General features: G+C 45.5%; 1 protein-coding gene across 3 annotated transcripts in view; it reads left to right on the forward strand.

Annotated features, from left to right (window-relative positions):
• Positions 1 to 18,351, forward strand: part of Daam1 (dishevelled associated activator of morphogenesis 1) — a 154,129-nt gene that overhangs the window by 46,411 nt on the left and 89,367 nt on the right. For all 3 annotated transcript variants that reach the window (XM_050153569.1, XM_050153568.1, XM_050153570.1), the window contains one exon: positions 14,625 to 14,844. In XM_050153569.1, the coding sequence (XP_050009526.1) occupies positions 14,662 to 14,844 (183 nt within the window). In that variant the 5' untranslated portion in view covers positions 14,625 to 14,661. The remainder of the gene's footprint in view (positions 1 to 14,624; positions 14,845 to 18,351) is intronic.

Here is an 18,351-nt window from a genome sequence, read left to right on the forward strand (position 1 = left end):
GTATGTAAATTTGTTTGGATGCATCTTAGAATCATACCAATAATCAGTCATTTCAGCCATGTGGGTACATCCTGAAGATTCCTTTTCTAGAGTACATTTTGAAATTCTTAGAATTTCCCATCCACCATAGAGCTGTGCCTGAAATGGGGCCAGATGTAAAGTTATAGCACTTGCCGCGTTCTCGGAGCCATCTGGAGAGTTTCCACCACTGTGGTTTCTGTGAGCCGGAGACGTTCTGGGGAGATACAGAATCGAAAGCCAGCCTCTCGGGGATCTTTGTTACCTTGTTCCTATAGCTGGTGAAGTCCTGAGAACGTGTGTCTTATATGTGATACTGCATTTATTTTTTAGGTTTGTGTGTTGCCACTCTGGTAGATCTGTAAGTCACAATATTAATGGTAAAATGGTGATAGTGTCTGTTTTTATGGGCATGCGTTTCAAGTATGCCCAAAATAGAAGCACGAAAGAGCCGATTGAGAGGCCAAGGGGTTATTCGGGTGTCGACATGAGTTTTAATGGGGTTGGGGAGGAAACGCAGACATGCTATAGTAGTTTCAGCAGCTCACTGACAACGCTATCATGTTCTTCCCAGCTCCCTACCCACTGGAAACTCTTCCCACAGGCACCATAAAGCGACCACATGGGCCACATGGAAGTAATAGTCGCCAATTATTGAGCAAATTCTTCACTAAATACTGAAGCCATGTGACCGTTAATACTTGAAGCAGTTCTGGAATGATCTCTATGTGTCCACATACATAGTGCGTTTAAAGGTTGTACGTTGAAAAACTGTGTTTGTCTTGTGAGAACTGTAGTTCTTTTCTGTTTTCACATTAAATGGCAGTGCACATATTATGGCATTACTTGACTTCCATCAGGCATGTGTCTTTTTGCCCGCATATATTAGCTCTTTCATATCAGCGCCCATGGCCTTCATGTGTCCTTTGTAACCCCAGGTGCAGGGGGTCCAAATGCTAGCTCTCAAGTTAGCTGTATGGTAGAGTCACCTATGGGGCCCTGAGTTGTTCTCCTGGGCCCCAGGGCCAGCGCCCCCGATTTCTTTGGTGCAGGATGGGCATGTGATATTTATCAGAACATATATGAATCTTTGCTACAAATCAGGAGCCCTCTTTCCTTTCTGTCACAAGATTCACTGACTTTCCTGCATGTATCTATAGGTTAAATTCCTAAACATGGAAGAGGTGAGGGTTCTTAGGTGGAGGTTGAAGTGTAAGTGCAGGAAAAATAGGCTGTCAGTCAAGCTGCTGACCATTGACAGCTCTGTTGACACCACCCACAGCGCAGCAGCTAAAGCTTCCCCTTTCTTATCTCCCTGCCCCCAAGTTATTTTTTTAATTATTTTACTTTTGGGAGGTTTTTGTTTGTTTGTTTGTTTTGTTTTGTTTTTCTTACTTCCCCTTAATTGTTTGTGGGCATTCTCAATGTGAAAAGAGATTGGGGACAGCCTACGTCAAAGCTTTATTTCCTTAAACCTTTGGGAATGCTTTGCTTTTGGAAATAAGTCCTGAAGACTGTGACAGGGTAGTACTTCCTCCACTTGTGTCTGCTGAGGGTTTTGGCAGTTCTGCCGAAGAGCAGCACGGTACCCTTTGCAGCCACACCACACCCAAACAGGGCCGAGTAGAAGCTCAGGGTTCTTTTTACTGCCCCATTTCTATACTTAAGCTTGCATAAAATTGAAGCCTCTTTTGAAGTTTTATTATGTAAAATTTGCAAGTGGAATTTTTGTGAAGGGCAAGGGTGACTCTTTGGGAGGGAGTTCTGATTTTATCCTGTAACTGCGTCTTCTCCATGTGGTTTCTGGGTGGCTCCTTGCCCCATTTTGCTCATCTCAGGAGGAACCCAAGCATAGATACGGGGCTGGCATGTAGAAAGTTCACAGTGTTGCCCTCTGAGCAGTAGGTTGTAGGAAGACAGACTGGAAAATGATGTTCCCCACTCCTGAACATGAAACGCAGAAAGAACCAAAAACTTAGTAGCTTCCCATAAACATTTTTGACATCTGTAATCCCACATGGTGGCCACATCCACATGTGTTCAGATTGGGCTTTCTGAGGCAAAAGTATGAATTCCAGTGGTCCCGGGTTCTGGAAAGTAGGGGGTTTACAATCGGTTTTCTGTCTTGGTGAACAGTCGACAAATACTTTTCTAGGCAGAGGAGATGCCTTCAGAGTTAGAGAATGGGTAGTGTGCAGATGAGGTCAGTGACTGGGGACACTCTGGAGGGGTCGGATGGATCTGCGCTGCCAATGTTAGTGTCCTGGTCGTGACTCAGCGGGGTGTGGTGTGCAGTTTGTATGCAAGTGGTTGGCTGGGGGTAATAAGCTTTTGACTTCTTCACAGCACGTAGCAAAGCTTTATTTTAATTGCCCTTTTCCACACTGTCCCCCAAACCTCAGAGAATTTCTCACAGTTAGCAGATAAGCTGACCAAGCTCCAGAGCTCTTAGTTTAGCCAGGACAACTGCCCTGTAGAGATTAGGGCAGTCTCATTCCAGGAATGTTCTGATATGCACAGGGATGTCAGTCAGCTGCTGCTGAGCTTGGTTCCACAAAGCAGGAGCTACCACATACAAGTCCTCCCTCTGACTTTTTCATCTTATTTCCACTGTGTGCCCATCGAGGACCACCTGAGCATTTGGAGATGCTAACACGGCTAGGAGGCACCACACACCGCCCATGCTGCCTTCAGTCCGATGTCTGTGAGCAGTTTCTCTGCAGAGAAGGAGGAGTCTTCTACAGGACTGAGATCTACCAAGTCTTTTAGCCAGGGAGTGAGAGTTCCGCCGCCCAGTTGTTTCCTCTTGGAAGTTTAGGCCTTAGGTCCTCTAGCTTCTGTGGGCTTAGGTATCGCCTGTGTTGCTCTCTAGACTCGGTCTCACTGTTTCTCTTAGTTTTGTGTTTAAGGTTTTATTTAACTTGGTTTTAATAATAAAATGACTCAGTTTACATTTTATTTACTTATAGAAAATAGAGGAGATAAAAACATACATAACTTTCATTTCTTTGGATGATAAAATTGAGTCAGGAAATACAAATGTCTTTCCTAATGTTCTATAAGAAGTGGCTAAGTTAGGATTTGAACTCCGGTCATAATTCCTGAGCTGCCAGTACCTCAGTTGCCCATAACTGAGGATGATGGGACCCTTGTAGGAGGCTAAGTTTAACCAAGAATCTTTGTTCTGCTTAGTGTTTCTGTTTCCTCCTCTTGCAAATGCATTAACGCAACTTGGTGTGAAAACAGATCATAAAAAGAAGGGAGTTTTCAAATTTGCTTTCTGTAAACATGAAGGTACAAGGGCCTCTGGGCAAATCCTTCTTCTATTTTCATCCAGTGAATCATGTTCCACAAGAATGCTGGTAGCCATTTTTCTCTGCCGAAGCCTTTGTAGAAATATAGATTATGTATTTTTGATAAACTTTGATTATAATATTGAGAAGGGATAAGATTGAGTGGCTTCTGGCTTAGGCACTTTGAGGATTGGGAACAGAAGTCTCTTTTCTGGGGGCCAGGGCTTATGATCTCAATGGGATCTCCAGCATGTCTTTGTCTGGTAAACTTGGAAGTTTTAGAACATAGTCATGGAGAGAGAATAAGTCTAATATGTAATCTGTTCAGTTACTCTGAGAATTGGCCACATTATTTCAAGGATTAAATTTAAAGACACGGACTGTGTCTCCTTTTCAGCCACCGTCATGGAATACCAGGTGTCTTCTGCATGGCCAATACCGCTGCCTCTCTGCTTGTATGCAGTGATCTTAAAGTTGAAGTACCTGGAGTGCGGTCCCCATGGGGCTGCTAATTTACTGTAAAGACTGACTTCAGGAGGACACCCATCACCACATACCAGAGCATGGAACTAACGAGTGTGTGCTGGTGTCTTACAACACGTGTGTCCTTCCCTAGTGACGAATGGTCGTGCCCCGGGGCTCTTCCTGAAAGCTCTGGGGTTGACCAGGACGCTACCTCCTTTTGCTTGTTAAGGAATAAAACTTGGCCTCTTAAATAGCTGAGGGTTTGGTGTGACACAGCTGGCCAGGAAGTCTTAGCGTGTGTTTTTGTAACCTCCACCTTTAAAGGTGTCTTATCTGTGGGTCTTTTAGAGGTGGTGAAGACGGACACCCCACAGGAGAAAATGATCTGTGCATCTTTGGTCTTCACTTTCAGCTTGTTTATGGGCCTCACTCCCAGGCTAGTCCCTGGTCTGCTGCCCAGCGCCACAGCTCTGTGGTGAGGTTGACTCCTCTGGTGGGAGCTCCAGTGACACTTTTGGTTTGGCTTTTCTCCCAGATGATTGAGCTGTCCTGGCTTCCAGACGCCGGTTTCTGTCATTTGAGCAGCACAGACGTCCTCACCAAGAACTGTGTTCTATTGGCTTTAGGGATTTATACTGTGAACCTCCGGTTAAAATATTGAGTCATGCCACGAGACATGCCAGTTTTTCAGGGTGACAATCTAGAGGTGTCCTTGTCTCCTCTCCATGAGAGGTGGCGAGGGTGAAGGGGAGCAGGCAAGGACACCTTGTGAGAGGTGGCAAGATCTGGTGCAGGAACGTGGAAACACAGTGGAGAGTGTGTATTTATTAGTTGACTCCAGGTCTGTCCTGAAGGTGTTTGTGGGGTGCCTTTGGGCCCCTTCCCCCCTCACCTAGGAAAGAACAAAGGAAGGAAGGTCATAGATTTGGGTTTCCGCTTTGCACTTCCGTACCTGTCCTGGATGACACAGAAGCACTGCTTTTCAGGGGTCCTTGGCATTTTGGGTGTTTAGAATTTGTTTTCCCTGTTGCTGGGGTGGGGCTGGAGTGGGATGCCCTCCCTGTTTTCCTCTTGCATCAGAGACATACTGGGATGAGAGAGCGCTGACTGCTGAGTGACTTTCCTAGAGCCACTCCAAGACGTGCCCTGTTGGAACATCCTTCCGGGATCAAGTGTGTGTGAATGGCTGGGCTCCCCTCCACCGACGCACAAAGACACGCCCTTTCCATTTCCTGGCCATAAGGATGTTGAGACCTACAGGCTTTTCAGATGCTTCTGCAACCTTTGACTGTATCCCATGATTCTCTGGCACTTGGCACCTGGTGTGCTTGGGAAAGGAAACTAGACAAGAGGAATGTGAGGAGAGAGAGATGGCCAGAGGGAGTAGCAAAGAACGCTATCTTTCCCTTTCCCACTTTCTTGATAAGAGGCCTGGAGCTGTGTGGCTGTGGCCCCAAATTAGCCCCTGGAGTAGTAAACGGTGAGGTGTGCCTAGGCTCTGAAAGCAAGAGGTGTGGTGGCTGAAATGGAGGTCCCGGCTCTTCTCCCTGAGGTTCACACCATACAGGGTTTGTCCTTGTCCCTCTGTGTGTGCGGCCAAAATTCAGCTTGTCTCGGAAATTTCAGAGGCCTTTGTTGTACAGAAATGATTGTAATTTGGTGTTGAGAGTTTTAACTGGAGAATTGACTATGAAACGCTGTGACTTGGTTAAAATACCTCTGGTTTCCACTGAACTTGTGAGTTCATTTGAAACTTTTGGCGCTTAGGTGAGTGGGTGGATAGCCAGAGCTTTGTGCTTCTTGCTCCTTTGGCCCCAGCATATCTAGCCTAGGGTTTCCTTTGTTGTTTTTAGTTTTCCTGTTAGGGAAAATCCTTGAGAACATAGCCAGGGAGTGCTCCTCCGTTGGTATGGTCAGCCATCCTTAAAATATGTGACTGAAGTCTCTGATGAACCAATTAAAATGGTGGACAAATCAATGCAAACCTAATTTTGTCATTAGAACTCTCACATTTCCCCAAACATTGGTTACTCATTGTGTCTTGCTTTGTGGAAAGCAGGTGTTACCTATCTCCTCTGCTGTGACTGGCGTAATCAAAGGAAAAACGCCAGGAAGGGTGTCCTTACAGACTTGAAACTTCTTGCCAATTAAAAAAGAATCTCAATCATCATCGTCATCATCATCTACATTCCCAAAAATTGGCTTTGTTTTCTGACCTGTGCTGTGTTGAGAGGTTTTGTTTGTTTTGTTAAAGAACAGTACAAATGACTCTGAGCTAGACCACAGATGGATTGAGTTTCTTACCCTTTGCTAAGCAGAATGCACCTGCTCCAGACTCTTAAGTAGCTTTAATTGCTTCCTTGTGCACAGCATAGCAATAGCCATCTGTAATGTTATAGATGGATTGCATCGGGATGTCCCAGAGGTGACTTCTTCCTCTGCCCTAGTGCCAGAAGCTGAGGTTAGGAAAGTGTTCTGGTTGAGGGCCCAGCTCTCATAGTGGAATTAGTCCTTTCTTTCAGGCCAATCTCGTTACAAAGGAGCCAAAATGTGACACAGAGGTTCCTGGTTTCAGGAACCACATGTGCTCTCTCTGGTCAAGAGAAGCGCCAGCTCTGCTGGTCCCCAGTCATCCACTAGGATGCCCCACTGTGAGCTCCCAGAGTGCTACTCCACCTATGTCTCTAGCTCTGTCTGGCACATCGAGGCGACTCAGATAAGAATAACTGAGTAAAAGGATATTTTCTTAAGCAAAGTATTCTTTAAATGCAAGGAATTTGGGAAATACCTAAAGGTTTTTGCAGTGAGTCTACTTCCCGCGGAGCCTGTTTGTGAATTAGTTGACAAAGTAGGGATCAACTAGTTTTCCCAGAAACCTTTTGCTCTTCGCGCTCCAGGGAAACTGCAAACACCCTGAGGGTGAGTTCCCTCTGCTGGAGCTATTGACAGCATCAAAAACTTTAGTGGCTCAGGAGCACCCAGTACTTCAGTTGGTTAATAAATGTTCTGGTGGCTGTAAAAACAGATCCAAGGACAACTGTGGGAAGAACGCATAGTCACATGCCCGAAATTCAGAGGTCGGACCATCTGTTCACTTTACGCTTTTCATTTAGCAAGCATTTAGAATATACCGCCTGTCCGGGACTAAATAATACCGAGTCCCTGCTCTCGGGGTCCCCGAGTCTAGTGGAAAAACAGACTATAAATGCACTCAGTTATTGTATGTACAACAGTTGTGGCAAGAATGTGTACCCATCCCTGGAAAGTTTAAGGCCCATAAACATGGTGTTATCGGAGTGAGCCCTGAAAATGGTCAGATAAGGAAGGAGAAAACCTGGGCTATTGAGAGAGGCTCAGCAGATAAAGGTGCTTGCTGCTGGTACTGATGACTTGCATTCAGCCCTAGAACCCAAGATAGAAGGAAAGAACTAATCCTTACAAGTTGACCTCAGTGTGTGCGTCTGTGTGTGTGTTGTGCACGCAACACTACAATTTACTATCAAGGTGTGACGATGGCATATGTCCACTTGTGTGTTGGCTTAAGCTCGGGCAGCGTTTGAGAAGTTGGGGGATGAAGGCGGAAAATCATGTCACCAGCACTGTAGTGTATGAGCCCTTTTGAGTTTGGGCCTCTGTCCTCTCTAGTCTCCCATTACTCACACCCTGGGCTTCGCTCTGACTCAAATGTGCCAGTCTCCTCCCTGATCCAGCCCAATGCATACGCTCCTCCTGCCTGGAATCCTTTCTGCTGACACTGTGCAGGGCTGCTCCTACTTTGTCCTTTACATCTTAGCTAAGCTAAATGTCACGTATCAGCTGGGATCTTCCCTGAGCACTGTCTGAAAGAGCTCAGTAGATTAAATGGGTGCATTTGCTGTAGAAGGACAGCCATTGTAGCCTGCAGCCCGAGGGCCTGTATGGCCATGCCACCTGTTCTTTTGTCTGTGAACTAAGAGTGTTTTTCATATGTTTGGTGGTTGAAAGCAAGTTTGAAAATACTGTCTACGAATATGGTAAAACACCTTTAAAGTTTTTAAAAAAATGTGGTTTGTTTTGAGAGAGAGACTAGTCTTAAACTCACCATGTTATGGTTCATTATCCGGGAACTTCTCATTCTCCTGCTGGAATTACAGATGCACACCACCAGATCTTATTTTGTGTGGTTCTGGAATGTTAGGCTGCACGCCACCGGCTAAATCATATCCCCAGCCTTGGATATTATAAAGTTATATGAAGTTTCTGTTTCCCTTTCTAGAGTGGAGTTTTATTAGAACTTGGGCTCATCATGTTTACATATGCCTGTGGCTTTCATGGGAACATGGCAGCACTGAACTTGTAACCGAGATCAAATTCCCTCCAGAGCCTACAGTATTTACCGTCTGGTCATACACAGGAAAGGTCTTCCAACACCTGGCCTGAAAACCAAGGGCCAGGGAGAAGAAACTGCTGAAATCATTCTGTTGGGAGGTGAAAGGTGGCTGCCTAAGGCAGTACCCTGACGTTGGAGAGGGTGGGGACTGGATTCCAGCCTGTCTTCTCTGCACGCCCCACTCCCAGCTGGCTAGACTTTTCTGCGTGAGCTCCACCAGCTTCTCTTCCTCATTGGCTCCTGCTTCCCCAGCTTCACCTTTGGGAGGTGATGGGAGGAAGTAGTGGGTGTGGTGCGCTTGGAGGGCTCAAGGCAGCTGTTGGGATAGCTGTGGTCAGTGAAGCCTTGCGGTGGAGGGAGGCCCGTGGAAGTGGTTCCTGCCTCGGAGACGGCAAGTAGATGATTGCTTTTGCTTCCTGTTTTGATCTGTATCTAAGAGATGAGGCTCTGAAAAGTGGCATTCCAAATGTGTGTATGAAATGGCCGCCGTTGGACCTCTCAGCGTCCCTTTGCATGATGATAACTTAGAGGTGCATTTATTCAGTTTGGGCTCCATTGAGGAGCTAGCATGAAATCTTGACCTCTGGGCCTGTCACGTGCTCCGTAGTAAAATTATTTCCATCAGGTTCTTACCTGTAGTAGACTCTGTAACTCACCGCCCATGTCAGAATGAGTCACACATCCATATTCTCTTTACAGGATGGTATTTTAAGATTTAAAGATTGCTTTGGACTGAGGTTTAGGTCCTAACACTAATCCCTGGCTCTATACAACCAGAATGTAGTATAGCTTGAGTTTCTGTGAAAATAACTTAGAAAACACAAATTTTCCAAATTGTTTGCTCACCAACTTGTACGTGAGGTGTTAGGCAGCATATGCTTGGGGCGTTTGTCCTCGCGGAGTTGACTCCTTCGAGGAGGGAAGAAAGATCAGCATCACAGATGACTGACTGTCAGCTGGACCCGTGGCCTCATGAAATGCTATGAGAATTCAGACCGGTCGGGTAGTTAGCAAGCCTGCCTGGAAGCCTGCCTGGAAGAAGTGGCCAACAGGAACAACAAGGAAGCCTGACCTTGGACCTTAAGGCCCTCTGGGTGCTGCCCCTTATAGAATTCAATCTACTTCATTTTCCTGCCTCTGTTTCCCAGAAGTCTACGTACTCCACCCACCCTCCACCTAACCACACAGACCTTGACCTGAACGGTCTCTTAGTTTACTATTAATGGGCTCTGCAGGACAGTGACCCGGCTTTCAAGGAGATGTGGTTCCTGCCCTTTTGACACGTACCTAAGACAAACACCAAGAGATACAGTTTAAGGAGATGAGTCGTGACTCCCTTGACCTAGTGTGCAGCAGCTGCCTGTCTATGCAGGGGACAAGATCTGAGGCTAGCTAGAGCAGTGGCTCACAACCTTCCGATGCCGCGGCATTGTGATACAGATCGTCATGTTGTGGGGACCCTTACCATAAAGTTATTTAGCTACTACTTTATAACTGTAATTTTGCTACTGTTATGAATTGTAATATAATTATCTGATATGCAGGATATCTCTTATATGACCTCCAAAGGGGTCATGACCCAGAGGTTGAGAACTGCTGACTACAGAAACTTCCACAGTGATTTGAGGTTGCTGAGATATTTGTGGTCTGTGTTATAAAAATGGCCATTTGCAGCAGATTACAGGAAAAACAACTAGTAATTCCTCACAGGTGCTCTGGCAAACTAGTTGTACAAATCACCAATCAATATCCAATCAGTTGAATACTTTCCTCCTCCTCTTTGTTCTTTTTGCAGCACTAAGGATGGAACTTGGGACCTGATACATCTCTTAAGTATTTTTAATAGGCATTTTTTTCATACTTACTTCCTTCTTCTAAAGCTAGCAAATAATCACATCAATTTTTTAAAGCTCTTTTCACTAATGACGCAAACAGTGTGTCTTTATTATAACAATATGGGCGTACCAGAGGCTTTGTGTCTTAAAAAGTCAAGGTGATCCGCACATATCAGAGCCAATTGCTGCTGACACTGATAAATTTCTCCCATTCGTCTCATGCTTATGTGCGTGGATTTTTAATAAAAGTGTGATACTGTATACCTACAGTTATGAGCATGTCACTGAGTGTCCTCTGCTGCTGAACTGTGTGTGTGTGTGTGTGTGTGTGTGTGTGTGTGTGTGCGCACGTGCATGTGTGCATGGTGGGGGACATCTTTGGTTGTGTCTCTGAGAATTTAAGGCATATTCCCAGGAGCAGAGATGCTGGGTCAGAATGTGTGCCTGTTTTAAGGTTTTGATAGCTGCTTTAAGAAATGCTGCCCCAGATTCCAGCTGCCATCACCACAGCGTGTCTTGCTGCCTGAGTGCTCAGGAGACTGATAACTGGCAGGGCGGGAGGATGTTGACAAAAGTCGCGAAGAACAAGGACTACCCAGGTAGAAAATGATAGGCATACAAGACAATTGGGGGGCATAGGAAGTGGCCTGTGAATAAAGTAGGACATTAGTACAAACTAGAAAAGATGGGAACATCGAACTAAAATCCAGTTTGAAGCACTGAAAGCCAATTTAGACTAGTACTGAGGGAACCATTAGCAGATTCTTGAGCAAGGAAATGAGAGCCCAGAGCTTTGCCATTGGGAACTTGAGAATGTGCACTAGACTGCCTTGGGCTACACACGTGTGATGCCCTCTCTGCCCCCTCCCCTCATTAGTCCTCGCATTATCCCCTCTGCCTGAGCGGCTTTCCCGCCCCCTCCTGAGTCTGCTTGTCTGTCAGGGACTGTTTCCAGATCTTACCCTGATTTCCCTGGAGCTCTCTGGCAGGGCATGTCATATTCCCTTTGTTTTAATGATTTGATATACTACTGGTCCCTGGCTCTGAGTTCCCATATCTGAATCCTTAGGTCCTCACTGTGTTTGGGACATAGCAGGTACTGATAAACATTTGTCAAAGGACTCCCAAGTACTGCATGTGTGTTGTTATACCTGAGACCAAGGAATGCATGTTCTAGTTCACTAAGATGTTAGATGTCTAAGCTGCCTTTATTTCAGAGCCAACATGGGTGCCCCGCAGGGCCACGTCCCTCCTCCCTTCATGCCCCAAGGCTTTGGAGTTGCAGATGCTCAGGAAGCATGCACGTTCCCCTAACCCCCTAGACAGTTAAGGCTCAATCCCAGAGGTGTTGGCAAGCCATAGTTATGTATAAAAACTTACCCAAAATATTGATGAGGAAACCAAAAAGTTGGTGGTAGAGTTTGCAGAGGATCTGTGTCGATAAAGTGAGTTTCATTCTTAAAACCTAAGGACAAAACCAAAGCCTAAAATCTCTCCAGAACTAACTGTTTTAAAATGTGGACACACTCATTTCTAGTCTCTAGCCTGTGTTTCTAATTGTTGTTAAGTACAACAATCCAGTATAATACATTGTTTCTTAAACGCTGAAAACCTTATAGGCCAAACTCCAGAGCCCAACTCTCATCTTCATGCCCCAGAGTTTTAAAGTTTTTGGAGTAGAGTCCTTTAAAATGAGCTTGAAATATTAAAATTCAGTATTCCTCAATTATTTACTATCATGGCTGCTACTTCATAAAATAGCCAACCACATAGGACAATTCCAACCAGTGGCAAGAACCTCACCGGGATGAAAGAATAATACACGGGACCTGAACACCATCACTGTAGACCGACATTGGAGGTGGCCTCTGGAGCGAGTCCTAGAGCCTTTATCATGGTGATTCAGCCTTGCACCCACGTAGACCTAAACACGACAGTCTCTGACATTGTTGGTGCAAAGGTCCTGAGCTCAAAGCCCACATAATCAGTGTGTTTTAGGTCCAGTAACCCATGGAAAGGTGGAAAGGCAGACGGGGCAGATTGTGGAGGCTCAGGAGATGATTGGCTAGCTTTTATGAGATTGTTAGGGCATGTTATTGCCCTGGGCATTCCGAAGAGGAAGGTGGTTTGAAGACAACAGTGCCAGCCAGGGTCTCCTTCCCTCTACCTTATCCCCTACTCACAAAGAGCTGCCTGGATCTCCCATAATTGTCCATTGACTCTCAATTCCACCTTTTCTGAGCCTGTTTTGTATATCAGCCCTAGATCAATTCAAGTTGAGATAGATGCTTGCCTTCTCCTCTCCCTTGTCCCTTTTCCTTTTAGGAAGTGCCTGCCACCTGCTAGCCCTGTGTGGGAGGACAAACTGCTTTGTCCTTAATTATCAACAGGTCTCCTCTGGGAAATCTGTTCCCTGGGAGGGGCTTTGCATTCTCTTTAAAGCTATCCAGCAAGTCACCTGTCCACAACTCCAATGTGTGGTGAGCCTATCACCTTTCACCTTGCTTGAGTCTTGTCCCTTGTCTCTTGCTACATAGGCTAGCCTAGCCAGTGGAGAACATCTAGCTTCTCCTGTCTGTTCCCCATCTGGTAGGGGCACATTGGCATTACAGACCTACCTGTTGGTACTACTGTGGGCTTGGGCTCTGAATTTAGGCTGGGCTCGTGAGGGACGCTCTCCACTCACTGAGTCATCCCCTAGTGCTTGCTCCCCTGCTGATGAGATTGCTCTTAATATGTGCTGTGGTAGCACTCAGGACGTGAGTTTTCAAGACTTGGTTTTTCCCTTGATTGTATCACTTGGAAATAATTCCAAGGCAAAATATGGTTGTCTTTCAAAAAGTACTCAACACCTTAAAAACACGTTTATGGTGAAAATTCAGGGGAGTACAAGATAAAAGGCACAGTTCCCCAAGCCTTTTTATGCTCGAGGCTACTGCTATTAGTGTCTTTGAATGTATTCATAAATCTTACTATTCGGAAAACACCCTGTAACCATGTAGGTTAAAGTTTATGCATTATATAGCTTTTGAACTTTTTAAATTTTCATATTTGGATGTCTTGTTCTGTTTAATGAATTCATAATATTCTGTTGCGTGAACCTGCTATAATTTATTTCAGTATTTCCCTTATTGATGGACTCTTGTCTTTCTGTTTTAAAAGCCCTAATCTCTAAAGCTCTTGATTTGCCATTAACTTCAATTATGTTAAACATTTACAGCGTGACTCCTCTGTTTCTGGCACTAGACAAAGTACACTAGGCCATGTGCTTGAGTTGTCACTATCTGACAGAGATGCAGGCTTAAGGAACAGGGCTGCACACGTGCCAGGACAGAGAGACGGATGCCTGGGTGTCTGTTCAGTATTACTAAGTCAACTAAAGGGAGGTGACAGAGAATTTGAAGTCAGACTTTAAACGATGTTTGAGGGCCGACTGTATGGCTTAGCAGAGACTGATCACCAAGACTGATGACCTGAGTTCAATTTCAGTGCCAGGAACTTTCATGTTAGACAGAACTGACTCTCCGAAACTCCCCAGACTCCACACATGCACTGTGACACAAATCCCCCTCCCACAAATAAATGAGTGAAAGAAAAAAGAACATAAAGCTTTAACTTGTAAAAAAAAAAAAGAAAGAAAGATAATGAGATTTTTCTAAGGATCAAAGAAGAAACAATCATTCTTATTTTTTTTGGTTGTTGCTGTTTATTTTTGAGGTTATAATATAATTACAACATGTCTCCCTTTCCTTTCCTCCCTCCAAAACCCACCTCCATAAACCCATTCCCACTCTCCTTCAAATTCTTGGCTTCTTTTTCACTAATAGTTAGTACATGCATATCTGTATTTTCATGTGCATATATATTCTAAAGAGTAACCTGTAGAGTACGTATATTGTTGTTTGTATGCATGTTTTCAGAGCTGGCTGTTTGGCACCAGTCAACCAATTGGCGTGTTCTTCCCTGGGTAAGACTACCTCTCCCACTCCCAGCATTACTTAGTTGCCTGTGGTCTTTTGTGTAGTGTTGAGGCTTCATGGGCTTTTTCCTGTCCAGTTTGGTTTGTTCATTGATGTCCTCCTTGTTCAGCTCACATTTGGTCAGTCATGCTGGTGAGACTTTATGGGTGTAGCTTCTGATGCTACTAGGAGACGTAATCTCACAGCAAACTTTCTGATCCTCTGGTTCTTACAGTCTTTCTGGTCTCTGTTCTGCAATGTTCCCTGGGCCTTAGGTGTGGGAATGTTTTGTAGATGTGTCTATTGGGGTTGGACTCCACAACTCTGCATTTTGATTGGTTGTTTTCTGAAGTGGTTTCTGTCTGCTGCAAAGAGAAGTTTCAGACACAGACATTTCTGAGCAAAAGGAATTTTGTACAAAGAATGGCCATCAGCTGGACTGGCCAGAGTGTGTTGCAGGGCTCAGTGGCTGGAGCTGCACTTTTGTACATAGTTGGCCCAAGGAAGCATTCAGCAAATGGATGGGAGGACATGGGTTCTTTGCCCAGTTAGATGCCAGACCTCCCTGTTTCCTGTAGAGTCCACATGTTGCCAAAAAGCACAGGAAACGCTCTTTTGCATTGGTTTGATTTTTCAAAGTTTTTTTTTGTCTATCATACTCACCCATATCATGTCTTCTTTTCAGAGTTTAGTAACATCAAGAAATAGAAGAGAATTCAACCATGGCGCCAAGGAAGAGAGGTGGACGAGGGATTTCGTTTATCTTTTGTTGTTTCCGAAACAATGACCACCCAGAAATCACCTATCGGCTTCGGAATGATAGCAACTTTGCGCTTCAGACCATGGAGCCAGCGCTGCCCATGCCCCCTGTGGAGGAGCTGGATGTCATGTTCAGTGAACTTGTGGTGAGTCCCGGATGTCTATGCTGTCCTTCTCGATAAACCAGGGGAGAAGAGGAAAGGCGATGGCTGGGTTGGCTTGGCTGTATCTGAGGCCTTTACTGTCCTCACTAGGCTATGGAAAAGTGTGTGTGTTTGTGTGTGTGTGCTCGTGTGTGTGCACACGCGCACTGTGGTGGGTGGGTATTAAAAAGGGTAGTATGGGGGCTGGAGAGATGGCTCAGTGGTTAAGAGCCCTGACTGTTCTTCCAAAGGTCCTGAGTTCAATTCCCAGCACCCACATGGTGGCTCATTACCATCTGTAATGAGATTTGGTGCCCTCTCTGGCCTGCAGGCAGATATGCAGGCAAAACACTGTATAAATAATAAATAAATAAATCTTTAAAAAAAAAAAAAGGGGTAGTATGACTTTACCTCCAAGGGTTTTACTGGTGCTTCAAATAGGCAGAGGGATTTCAAAGTTTGGGTGTTCAAATAGTGGTAGGTACTGTATCCTAACTTGCTCTTTCTAATTCATCCTCGTTCTTGCTCAGGTCTGCACTTAAGTGTTTAAGTCCTGCATCTGCATCACACCTTCTGGGATGCCTTAGTGTTTCCCCATTCCTCTCCCAACGTGCAGTATTAGTGCTATTTGAAAACAGTCCTGCTGCCCAACTCGCCTTTGAACTTGGCGAAAGGCATGAGTACTCCAGTGCAGTGTCATTACTTAGACTAATGATGGGATTGGAGTGACAGCTGCTGTGGGAACCCTTTTATAGATGCCAACACTGGAGAGGTCACTGTCCTCAGATGGGATGGTGTAGACCGTGGATTATTTACCTCTATGGCAGTTTAAAGAGCGCTAGTATAGAGATCAGCAGCCGCGCTGCAGTTCACTACCCTGAACGTGCCTGCTTAAGTATAGATGGTCACGTTATCTTTCTGATCCCAGTTTCTGAAAAGTGTAGCGGAAATACCTCCTCTCAGGATTGCTACAGTGTTTGAGCCAGAGCAGGCCAGAGCGAGTGGGGTCCGGTAACTGACCCTTCAAGGGGTTTAGTGAAGTCACAGCATGCTGTATCTTCCTTTGATCATGGCCAGCAATTCCTGGTAGAGTTTGTTGTCGCTGGACCATGTCATTGTGCGGCAGAAGCTAGACTGGGCTTTTGCTTGATTCTTAGGGCAGAAAGTAGGCGGCGTCACTGCCTGCCAGGGGCCTGACAGTGTTGTTCCAGCTACAGATGAGAATTCAGAAATGGAAAGATGAGCCAGCGAGAGTCTGTGGAGCTGAGGTTTGCATTTTGGTCTCCTGAGGGGGAGAAATGAGCCTATTTTTGAGCAGAGTTGATTAGGATAAAAAGAGATAGCTTATGATTGCATGTTTATACTTTATGATACTGAATATTTTATCCCTTCTCCATTCTCTGAACTATGAAGAACTTTATTTTAGATCTCAAACTAAAAAGCTAATCCAGCTGTGATGGGGCACGCCTTCAATCCCAGCACTTGTGAAACGGAAGTGGGAGGACTAGGGATTCAAGGTCATCTCCGGTTCCCTAGTGAGCTCTAGGTCAACCTGGGCTATACACACGCACACAGGTGACTCAGGATATGGTTCAGTTGGTAGGGTTCCTGTCTAGCAGACGAGATACCCCGATGTGTGACTCATCACTGTAGCCAACCTGACACAGCAGCTTAAGGAAAGAAAAGGCTCTTTGGCGGTAGTCCTCAGTGACAGGAAGGCGTGGCAGCAGGAGTGGGGCACAGCCATTAGTCACACCTGTCTGACTTCAGGAAGCAGAGACAGATGAGTGCCCGGCCTCCTTGGTGTCAGCCCACGGAATGCTGCTGCCCCCATTCAGGGTGGGTCTTGCCTGCTCAGGTAAATCTTTCTGAAAACACCCTCACAGACTTACCCAGACTTGTATGCCCACGGTGTGTTCTAAATCTTGATGAGCTGACAATGAAGATTAACGATGACACCGGGAGTCAGTCCCTAGCACTGCATAAACTGAGCACGGTGACCCAAGAGGCCCAGAAATTCGAGGTTATCCTAGGCTCCATAGCAAGTTGGAGGCCACCCTGGGATATATGAAACCCTGTCCCAAACAAATCATACTCACATGAAGAAAGTCAGACTTGGCTTCAGCAGTGTGATGAGTTCGGTTGCCGATAGCAGCGGAGGGGATCGATCGCGAGGTTCTAACTTCACCAAAGGTGCAAGCATAAAATTCCCCTGCAGGGATCATGTGTATGCTTGTTGTGGGAATATGTTGAGGGATATGGTCAAGGAAGGCCTTCAGAGGGCAGGGAGGAAGGGCAGGAGGTCATTTTAGTGACTGTCCATCCTCTCCAGCTGACTTCTGCTGTATCAGTGAAACCAGCCTCATCTGCTTGAGAACGCAGATTTAGAAAGTGTCATTCTTTTGTAGGGGTTGGCACCACTAGTCACGTGGCCAAGACTGAGGTCATTGAGATGGTTGGGGGCGGGGTGTTGTGAATCATGTGCCATGGTGGCTGTGGAGAAGGGCAGTAATGGTGCCTTTATGGCTTGCATCTATTTCCTGCTCAAAGTGCTTTACAGTCAAACTTGTACCTGAGGACTTGTAGATTGTGGAGCTGGGGAAGAGCTGGTATCCTCACATCTGCATCTGTGCTCCCTCCAGCACAGCACTCTGTCAGATTCCTGAATTGAAACCTACCCAGGAGCTGGCGGTGGCAGCTCCGAGTTCATCTTGAAGAGTGCTTGTTACTTTGCATTCAAGGGGGAGAAAATTCTACTTTCTGCTTATTGATGTCTCTATTGTGTGTGAGAAAATTGCCTACAGCTGCTAGTTGTTAAAAAAAAAAAAAAAAAAACCCAATGCCAAACCAGAACTTTAAGCCAAAACCATTGGAAAACAAATTATCTTGAGGTTTGTGTCTGTCCTGGTGAGTGACGATGGATTTTTGTCTACCTCTGACTTCAGGGACTTAGACCACAAATCCTTCCAATTGCCAGGGGAGGCCTGAGGCTAGAGAGGTGGGTTCAAAGTGCTGGAAGCTTCTTCTCTGGCTTTCCTGAGCAGTTGTACAAGTAATCCTGCTGTGTCTTTGTACTGGGAAGGGAAGGCAGAGAGGCCTGGCTCCTCAGTCAACAATCTGGCTGCCTTCAATCGAGGGGAATTTCTTTCAAGGCTGGTTTGGTTTGAATTTGAGCTTGATTCCTTTTTCTGTACTCTGAGGATTCACACCTTCTCAGTGAGAGAGTTGCTGTCAAGATTAAAGAAAATAATTTAAAAAGCAACAAAAACCAAATACAAAATTCTGGCATCTACCAGAATCTGATATTACAGGCCTGAATTCTCAGCTACTTGGGAGTTTAGGACAGGAGGATCATAAGTTCAAAGCCAGCCTCAGTGACTTAATGAGACCATGTCTTAAAATAAAAAAGTAAATTGAATGCTTTGTATTTAGCTCAGCAGTACAGATTAGCATGTGTGAGGGCTTGGGTTCAATTTCCAATACAGAAAGAAAGAAAGAAAGAAAGAAAGA

This window comes from Alexandromys fortis, unplaced genomic scaffold (genome assembly GCF_014885135.2).
Source record: "Alexandromys fortis isolate MF-2015 unplaced genomic scaffold, M_Fortis_MF-2015_v1.1 scaffold_82, whole genome shotgun sequence".
Classification (NCBI taxonomy): Eukaryota; Metazoa; Chordata; class Mammalia; order Rodentia; family Cricetidae; genus Alexandromys; species Alexandromys fortis.